The following is a 10,265-nucleotide window of genomic DNA, read 5'->3' as shown; positions in this document are numbered from 1 at the left end:
GCGAAGTGGAATGTTGGAGAGAAGCGCGAAATCAATAGACAGCAGGCGGGCGATTCTGCTGTGCCAAAATTAGAAATAGGGTTTGCAAGGATAAAAAAATCACTACAATAATCTTAGAAGGACAAATTTGTCCATGTATTTTTGTATCAGCAGTTTCTGCAGTCCAAACCAAACATAATATAAGCTATCATGGGGTTGCTATCGGTACAACCAAACATCAAAGTGAGATACATATCTTACCACACTATCATGTAAAATCAATGTGAGGAGGCTATCTCATATAACCCTGTCAGTGCAACCAAACGAGCCCTTATAGGATGACACAATACCAAGAAGATAGAAGAGATGAAGTTTTGGTGAAGGATGATAAGCTGGAAAAATGCGGCTGGAGAGCATCGATATTGCTGAGAGCATTTTTTCCGAGCAGCTTGGTAACACAAATCTACGATTCTTGAGAAATGAATGATTCAATACTTGAAAACATAGCTTATGGTGATGCTGAAGTAGGAAGAACTGTTAGTCTCAACCAATGACGTTTCCATACGTGTCAACAGATTTTAACGGGAGATATTTGGAGAGGGTGTCAATTCGGGTATGCGGATACATAATCTGAAATTTTGAATATCTGATATCCGAACCCGATTGCCATTCGTGTATTTGAACACCTGAATTTAATTTTTTTTAGATTGCAATAAGAATTTTATACATAAGCCATGCCTATAATATCTAGTACTCCTAGTTCTATAGCTATAACAAAATTAATGGAAAAATCAGCCTCAAAATATCTAGTACTCCTACTAGCCATAACAAAATTACTTGATATCCAAAAATCAAATACCTATGTCCCATTAAAAATGAAACGTTTCTAAAAATGGAAACAATACTCTCTCTACTTTTTCTTCTCTCTTACTTACTCTCTTCATTAACTCACAAAAAAACACTACATAAAATCTCGTGCCGAAAAACAAATGTTGCATATTTAATGGGACGGAGGTCCAATATCCGAAAATACGATAAACCATTTTTGACAAAATAGAACTATTTTTTGTCAGCGAGGGAGTATAAATTTAATTTTAATTACATATTAATGTCAAATTTTATTTTGAATAGTGGCAATTTTAAGCAATTAAATGAAAAATCTCTCTCCTTTCCGATTTAAGAGACAGATTCCTTTTTCGGGAAGCATTTCCTTTTTTTAACAATAATTAACTCCATCTTTTTCAATTTTTAACCTTTTATATATCTTTTATTTTATTCTTTTTTTATCTTATTTTTTTCTCTATCTTATTCTATTATCTAATAATTTAATTCACTAAATAAAACTAGGAAAACTCCTGCGGCAAAATTTAGACTAGAACCGAGAGAGAAGACTAATTAGTTAGTTTCAAACGCATTTCTATAAGAAAGGAAAAATAAAATCACCATAATCTAATACTCATGATATAAGAATAAGTTAGTCATCTACTTAAAATTAATTTAATACTAATATTTCTTCTGTCTAAAATATTTTTTTTCTATTTATAGAAATATTATTAGTATTATTTTTATAAATTACAGTTAGAGCATCCACATCCGTGCTCTTGCCAACGAGCACGGATGTGGGCCCAGACCCACTTTTATTACTTTTTTACTCCTTGCTCTTATGGAAGAGCACAACACCCACATCCATGCTCTTCTGCAAGGACAAGCTCAAGGGTCTCACCATTCTATTATTCAATTTAAATAAAAACATTTCCACAAAATTAAAATGCATTAAAAATACCCGGAATAATATTACAAATTACATAATTAAAATTCTAAAAATTAAAAATTACATAATTAAAATCCTAAAAATTAAAAATTACATAATTAAACACCTAAAAAATAAAAATTACATAATTAAACTCCTAAAAAATAAAAATTACATAATTAAAGGCTAAAAATACCTCTGTGGAAGACTATTCATCCGACTCTATCCCCAATATTCTTTGGAGACCTCGTATCATTGCCACATGCGATCGAAGTTGCTCTGGGGGCCATAGTTGACCTATCGGCCAAATTGAGTTGGGCCAAAACCCCCCACAACGAGTTGGTGGGGGGTTGAGGTGGCACAAAGGGAGCGGGATCGGGGGCGGATGAAGTCGCGGCGCGACGGCGGTTGGCCGTCGACTTCTTCCTTCCTTGCGGCCGGTGTTGGGAACTACTCGGGTTGGCGTCGGGGCTACCCAAGTTAGCTCCGGCGAGTTGGGTGGACACCTCATCGAAGCCGACGTCGGATAGGGATACCGACCTCGACCGTTTTCTGGAGGAGCTAGAGGAGGATAATACGCCTCCCATATAGAGATGCCCACCGGTTCCGGTTCCGAACCGGAACCGTCGCAATTTTCCCGAACCGGAACCGTCGCAATTCGGGTCGCGGTCCGGTTCAGGTTCAAGATATTTCGAACCTGAACCGTCGCCGAACCGGCGGTTCGGGACGGTTCGGAACCGCCGGTTAACTGGCGGAACAGCCGGTTCGGGCATGTTTATCAAGGCATTAGGGATGGGGCCGACGGCGGCAGCTTTTCAGCTGCAAAACCGGCCGGTTCCGGCGGTTTTTGGGCGGTTAACCGTGAAAACCGGTGGTTAACCGCCGGTTCAGTGGCTTCCGGTGGTAGCGCGAGAAACGAGGAGACATGGCGCAGCTTTTGCAAACGGTTTTGTCGACCGAACTGTCGGTTTTGTCCCAGAAACCGGCGGTTTTCCGAAAATTCAATTTTTTTTTAATTTCAGATTTCAAATTCGAATTCTTCCATTCCCCCCCCCCCCCATTTTTATCTATAAATACCCCCTTCTATCCTCATTTACATTCACCTCACTCTTGTGTTAATAAGAGTTTCTCTCTTCAATCTCTCAATTCTCTCTCTTTGTCTCCAATTTCTCATTTGTGCTATTGTGCTTCCATTTAATTACTCAAGTGCTACTCTTATTATTACGCATTGTTATACACTTATACTTGTTCCCGTAATTCTATAAGTTGTCTTTCTTTCTCAATTGCTAAAACAAAAAAATATATATATTATTCCATATTTCTACATTTCTACATAGCAATATGTCTTCATCCCGAGAAGGTCGTGTTGATAAGGGAAAGGGAAAGTCCAAGAGGCCATCTCGGCGATCTGTTATTGATGAAATTTCTCAAATGAACATGGATGCGTGGCAGGTTAATATTTATTATCTACTAATTTAATTAATTTTGAATTACATTACATTATTGTTCATAATTTTATTTGAAATTTACAATACAAATATTATTTTGTAGACTTGAGAAGAGCAAGATGTGGCACATGCTATTGCTCTCTCTCGCTCTCAATCCCAAGGCGATGCTTATGTTGGTACCGGTAGTGGTGCTCCCGGTCGCGGTGCCTATTCTCAACAAATTCCAACCCCTGTGAATGTTGATGAAGACGACGATGATGATGATGACGACGAGGAGGAGGGGGAGGAGGTAGAAGAGGTTCAAGAAATGCCACCCCCACCACCACCAAGGAGTCGTCGTGGCCGTAGTCGTGGTCGTGGACACCCTCCCCAACCTCCTAGACCAGCTGAAAGGGCTTTAACCTCAAACATCATGGTGAAACATTTCAAGAAGGTACAAGATGGTAACGATCCTGACACTTATAATGTGTATTGCAACTATTGCGAAAACGTATACACATTCCGAAGGGGTGGAGGATACGGTACATTTACCCGTCACATGGAGAAAGCGCATCCGGTCGAGTTTGGTATCGCTCCAACCCAAACTCAACTCAACTTTCAACATGGAGTCGGGACCGGTAGTGGGACGGGTTCATCCCAAACATCAGGTATGTGTAGCAATACTCTTTTGAAATATGATCACAAAAATGCTCTTAATGTGGTGTCTAGATTTGCCGTTATGAAATATTTTCCTTTCAATGCTTTTGATAACGATGCTTTTGAGTCGAGTATGCGGCAAGTTTATAATGCCGCTGCAAGAAAATTGAGTCGAACTTCAATGACTCGAGCCGTTGTTCGACAATGCATGGAAAAGAAGGCGCAATTAGGTACGTTTATTATTAACTTAGGGCATAAAGTTTCTATTTGCTCTGATGTGTGGACTGATTGTTTTTGCAAAAATTCGTATATGGGCATCACTGTGCATTTCGTTGATCACAGTTGGACTTTAAACAAACGTTTGATTGCATTTCGGGAATTTCCATGTTCTCCGCCAAGAACATGGAAGCCACTATGCTACTTGATGATAAGGTAAAGGCGGACATGAGAGCACAAGAGCCGGATTTCGACTTCCGTGTAGAGAGTGATGGTGAAGAATTTTCCTCCGATGGCGATGACGAGGTCAGAAGCGAGAGCACTCAACAATAGCAATGACGGGGGGCGGTGAACGGCGAGCACGGCCGACCAAATAGGTAAGCAAGGTAAGAGAACTACGTGGGCTTTGATTCCTCAATAAAATTGTGGATACGTAGGCAACTCAAATTAAATTTGAAAAGTTTAACTTTGAAAGTTTAAGTTGAGCTCAAGCCCTTTTCAATTTTTTCCCCCCATTTCATGTTTTTTTTATTTAAGTTCCTAGTCCAACGACACTTGTAAATTATATTACATTGTTGTATGATGTATACTTGTAGTTGTAGTTGTAGTTGTAGATGTATATGTATTGTAAATTGTAATGTATCGTTGTCCGTTACAACTTACAACTTACAACTCAAACTCAATAAAATTGATATCATTTTCTCCTTATTCGTCGTATTTCTTTTTTGAATTATACATTGTCTTGTTCCAATTTGTTGTATAAATCCAAATTTCAATTTAAAAAAAAAAATAATCGAACCGCGAAACCGCCGGTTCTGACCGGAAATGCCTAAACCGCCGAAAATACCGACGGTTCCGAACCGGAACCGGAACCGGAACCGCCGGTTTTCGAACCGGAACCGGAACCTTGAAATAGCCTCACGGTCCGGTTCCGGTTCCGCCTTCGACCAAATCGGAACCGTCCGGTTCCGAACCGTGGGCAACACTACTCCCATATACTTCTGATGCACACGCACCTCCTGCCAAACATTGAGGTACTTGAACGGATTGTAGTGTTGGGATTGGTAGGTCGCCAACGCGGCACTGATGATGTCGACCTCGCTTCTGCCACTCTCTGCCGACCGCTCTTCCTGGAGGTAATACCTCTGGAACTTTTGGATTTCTTCGTTGGCTCTGTATATGACATTGCGCACCATACTCTCGTTGCGCTCGATTGTTCCAGCCGGCCGGTTTTCATTGTATTGGTGACAGATGCGCAACCAAAAATGGTCCCCGGATTGGTTCGTGCCAATCACCGGATCTTCGGAGTTAGACAAAAACGCTTTGAATAATTGCTCCATCTCCCCCGGAGTGTACGAGGTGCAGACACCACGAGTAGGAAGAGGAGGAGTTTGAGAGCCGCCGCTCCCTCCCGCTCTAGGTACGAGTGGTTCGGGTGCCCACCCGTATTTCCCATCGGGGGCATCTTGGTCGTCGACCGGGTAAGGCCGGTAGCCACCCGGAGCTTGCGAACTTTGTGTTTGAGCAGGGCCGAAAATTCCATTTCCGGACTAGGAAATGGTTGTGAACTGAACCATTCGGGGTTCCAACCGTGGGAGCCGGAGGAGTGATCGCCGGAGCCGGATATTTTTTTGTTGTAAGAGTGAAAGAAAAATTGAGAATTGTAAGAATGGAAATGAGAGAATTTAGATGAGATTGTGTAGTGTGGTGTGAAATTTTTTGTGTGGAAGTGGAGGTATTTATAGATGAAAATGTGTATTTTTGGGGAAAAAAATTGAAAAATAAATTAAAAGTGGGGAGAAAATGGATATAATTTTTGGGAAGTGGGAAAAAATATTTTTTTTTTTTATTTTTAATCGGATTTTTTAATTAAAATTCAATTTTTTTTAAAAAAATCGAATTTGCCTAAGAGCAGCGCCGCGCCCTCGGCAAGAATACAGCAGCAAGCAGCGTTCCACCGCGCCGCTGGCACGGACGGACGGACGCCTCGTCCGACAGCTGCGGATGCTCTTACTCCCTAGGTGAAGACTAACTGAAATCTAAGCTAACTAATTAAAAACGACTAATTAAAACGAGAGAGACCATTTTCTCTTGAATCGACTTCGTTATTGCATATCAAATCAAAGTCCAATAAAGCTTGCTTCTCTGCTACAAATACCAAATCGTATTTACTCACCAAGCAATCATTCGAACTCTGACGCGCGCGTACCACACATCCGAACAGGTGAATTTCTTTTCCTCTTCACCATAGGTAATTACTTAACCGATTTGATTTGGGGATCTGTGTGTTTGAGGTGACGGATTGGTTTAAAATTGGTGGCAATTTGAAGCTATTTTGACCTATTTTTTCAATTCTTTCTCAAATTCCTTTTTGGTTGTGTTTCAGTGTCAATGAAGACTAGGTATATGGAGAGAACAAACTCGATGAAAGGACGAGGAAAAAGGACCTTGGATGGTGGCGGAGATGAAGAGCAGGAGCCCGAGAGAAAAAGGCCTGCTTTAGCTAGGTATTGAGATTGTCATTCCTCTCATTTCTCCCTCCTTTGATTTCTGCCTTGTAATTTTTGTGTCGTTTCTGGAGAAGTGTGAGGGTTTTGTGATAGCTTCAGGTGAAGCAGTCTGGTGATGACTCTTCGATTGGAAAAAAGTTTCTTCATGATTCTGCGCTCTCTTTATATGCACTGATTAGTTGTCTTATTACATAGTACTACTTTCTCTGGATACCCCTTGAATAGATGCTGAGTAAGCAATGGCACTGGTTGTTTAATACGTATATTACTCCCGTTGTATGCAGTGTTATTGTCGAAGCACTAAAGGTGGATAGTCTGCAGAAGCTTTGTTCATCCCTAGAACCAATTCTCAGGAGAGTGGTAAAGTCAATGCCATTACAATTCAAATGCATCACTTTCCTTAACAAATTTTATACAGACAAGAGCACACATGTGAACCTTGTCCCTGACCCCCTGTACACTCCTTTCTGTGAAAGCTTTTGTGGAAATATGAAGTGAAAGTTTTTGTTTATGATTACAACAGCCAATTCACCTAAGAGCTAATATAAACCATTATGTGATTAGTATTTGGGATTCCAAGTATGTATGCTACTTGAAGCCGTCTGTTCTGCTCTAGGTGTTAAATAACTCTCACACACAATTTTGGTGCTGTATAATAACTTGTCTTGAACAGGTTAGTGAAGAACTGGAGCGAGCTTTGGCCAAGCTGGGTCCGGCTATGCTGAATGGGAGGTTGGTTGCTTTGTTTGATCTTCTGAAAGAATTTATCAATATATGTTGATACTTGATATAATGTAATATTTGATGAAATATTGATAGTTTTCTTGTTTATGATTTTGATGTGCTAGTATATTTCCTTATCATATTCCATTCATACGGATATTGATGTTGTTCATCCAAAAGATAAATGTTTAAGATGACAATAAAATGAAAATTTCATAAGTAGATCTTTTCTAGTTTGGTTCGTTTTTCAAATGTCTCATTTTCTAATTTCATTATTAGTTTCCACTACTATATTATTGAAACTGCCTTTATACCTGGAAGTTCTTCCTAAGACTTTGAGAGTTCAGGTCATCTCCTAAACGGATTGAAGGGCCAGATGGGAGAAATCGGCAGCTTCACTTTAAATCCAGACTTTCCCTTCCACTGTTTACCGGGGCAAAAGTAGAGGGTGAGCAAGGTGCTGCTATTCATGTTGTTCTAATTGATGCCAACACAGGGCATGTTGTAACATCTGGACCTGAATCCACTGTGAAGCTGGACATTGTTGTGCTAGAAGGTGACTTCAATAATGAAAATGAGGAAGGCTGGACTCAGGAAGAGTTTGAAAGCCATATCGTGAAAGAACGTGAGGGAAAGAGGCCTCTTTTGACAGGGGATTTGCAAGTCACACTTAAGGAAGGTGTTGGAACTCTGGGTGATCTTACATTTACTGATAACTCAAGTTGGATAAGGAGCAGGAAATTCAGACTTGGTCTGAAACTTGCATCAGGATATTGTGAGGGAATGCGCATTCGTGAAGCAAAGACAGAAGCTTTTACCGTCAAAGATCATCGAGGAGAATGTATGTACACCTCTTATTATCTCTAACTCCGTCCGATCTATGACACATGGATAGAACTGCTCTGGTGCTATAAGATACTGATGCCAAAGTATACATTCACCAGATACAAAGGGGTGTTACTGGGCGAGAAAAATTATGTCTGAATCTACCCTTTATATATTTTCTTAAATTTAAATAAGGCTTTTTATATGATGAGGGAATCAAGAAAGAAGAGTTAGTGAAGATATCAAAAACACATTTTAAGCTTTAGGTCCAAAAACAATATGGAAACCATGTTACTCCAGAACTGTCTTTATTATGATGTAATTTTCTCATTATTGTAATGTAATTAATGTTTCTCTTTTCATGTTGATTCATGGACTAACATATGTTCTTTCTCTTGATAGTGTACAAGAAACATTATCCACCTGCTTTGAGTGATGAGGTGTGGAGATTGGAGAAGATCGGCAAGGATGGGTCATTCCACAGAAGGCTCAATAATGAAGGGATATTTACCGTGGAGGATTTCCTTCGGCTTGTGGTCAGGGACTCTCAAAAGTTGAGGAATGTAAGTACCTGTAGTTTTCTTTTTCTCTGTTGATCAAATTTATTTAACTATGGTACAGTTGCATATTTGACCGCATTGTTGTTTCTGAAATCGTGATTGAGCAGATACTTGGCAGTGGTATGTCAAATAAGATGTGGGAGGCCCTCATAGAACATAGCAAGACTTGTGTTTTGAGTGGGAAGCTTTACATATATTATCCTGACGAGACAAGAAATGTTGGTGTGGTATTTAACAATATCTACGAGCTGAGTGGTCTTATTGCTGATGATCAATATTATCCTGCTGATTTACTTTCTGATTCCCAGAAGGTTAGCTAATTTTCTTCTGCAATGAGTTTTCTTGGTGATTATATTCGACTTCTAGTGTGATATTTCACCTCATTAGCCTCTATATTATGATTGGATGCTGTGAATTGCTGTCTGAATCTTATTTATGTGCAGGTATATGTGGACACTTGGGTGAAAAAAGCATATGATAACTGGAGTCAAGTTGTGGAGTATGATGGAAAATCACTGCTGAATTTCAATCAAATGAAGAAGTCGAGCACATTGACTGATCCTCCTTTGAGTCCGGTCAATTTCCCTAATACATTAGTCAATCAGATTCCGCAGCAAAGATTGCCAGCTTCAGTTCCCCCCGAGCCATTGGTGGATCAGACTGTACTAGCTGGAGGTCAGCATCGTCTTACTGAAAGCAAATATTTCCATTGTTTAATAGTTGATATCTATTATCTAGTAACAATTGATTATGGGACAATATGCTAATTGATTAAGGTTTTATGTTCCCAGGTTCAGGCTATAACCATGATATGACTGCAAGATACGGAACCTCTTCCCAGCTTATAAGTCCCCGTCCGTGCCCACAGTTTGACGCAGCATCATTCACACCAAACAACCATCAGGTTAGCCAACCGAACCAGTTTCAAAGTGATGCATATGACCTTGCCCTCGGCCCTCCTCAGTCGACTTCATCGTTCCAAGAAGGGAACTCTTGTCTTCAGCAAGCATTACCTTTCGAGGATTGGCCCAGCTCCCGGGAGAAGGGTCTTGATTTCTTGTCTGAGGAGGAAATTCGTACGAGGAGTCATGAGATGCTCGAGAACGAAGACATGCAACACTTGCTCCGGCTTTTCAGCATGGGCGGCCATGCCCCTGTTAACGGCCCAGAAGACGGGTTTAGCTTCCCTTCGTATATAACGTCACCTTCTCCGGGATTTAGCTACAACGAGGACCAAAACCGTTCTGGGAAGGCCGTTGTAGGTTGGCTCAAGATCAAAGCTGCAATGAGATGGGGCATATTCATCAGGAAGAAAGCAGCTGAAAGGAGAGCTCAGATTGTGGAGTTGGAAGATTAGAATATCAGTATCGCCTAACAACTCGTCTCTGCTGCGTATGTCGCTCACCCTCCGTCTTACAGAACATACTTAGTAGGAACATATTCGAGACTGCGTCGGAACTCAATGTTGATGCATGTCTATGTATTATTGTGTCACAGTGTCTCCTGTGCAGTGTGAAGTGATTTGCTAGTAGCATTTAGTAAACTTGCTTGTCTTCTCACTCTAGAACCTTATTGCTTGATATATTGCATTCAAATTCACAGGCTTTTAAAGTGCAAA

At 40.4% G+C, this 10,265-nt stretch overlaps 1 protein-coding gene across 1 annotated transcript; it reads left to right on the top strand.

Moving 5' to 3' along the window:
* Window positions 1–6,096: 6,096 nt before the first annotated feature.
* On the top strand, window positions 6,097–10,265 carry LOC121799422 (calmodulin-binding protein 60 C-like). The gene is made up of 9 exons (XM_042198780.1): window positions 6,097–6,253; window positions 6,416–6,536; window positions 6,824–6,899; window positions 7,213–7,271; window positions 7,610–8,103; window positions 8,490–8,650; window positions 8,755–8,958; window positions 9,091–9,322; window positions 9,439–10,265. The coding sequence occupies exons 2-9, from the start codon at window positions 6,421–6,423 to the stop codon at window positions 10,002–10,004; spliced, it is 1,908 nt and encodes a 635-aa protein (XP_042054714.1). The 5' UTR covers window positions 6,097–6,253; window positions 6,416–6,420; the 3' UTR covers window positions 10,005–10,265.

Source organism: Salvia splendens, chromosome 4, assembly GCF_004379255.2.
Source record: "Salvia splendens isolate huo1 chromosome 4, SspV2, whole genome shotgun sequence".
Lineage (NCBI taxonomy): Eukaryota > Viridiplantae > Streptophyta > Magnoliopsida > Lamiales > Lamiaceae > Salvia > Salvia splendens.
Note: the sequence above shows the minus strand (reverse complement) of the source record. Positions and strands in the feature narration are given on the sequence as shown.

What these genes read in the sequence shown, in the direction of transcription:
- LOC121799422 (XM_042198780.1), top strand. Translation starts at nt 6,421, where the DNA reads ATGAAGACTAGGTATATGGAGAGAACAAACTCGATGAAAGGACGAGGA. An exon ending in CCGGCTATGCTGAATGGGAG is followed by an intron (nt 7,272 to 7,609) that starts GTTGGTTGCTTT and finishes TTGAGAGTTCAG; the next exon opens with GTCATCTCCTAAACGGATTG. An exon ending in ACTCTCAAAAGTTGAGGAAT is followed by an intron (nt 8,651 to 8,754) that starts GTAAGTACCTGT and finishes GTGATTGAGCAG; the next exon opens with ATACTTGGCAGTGGTATGTC.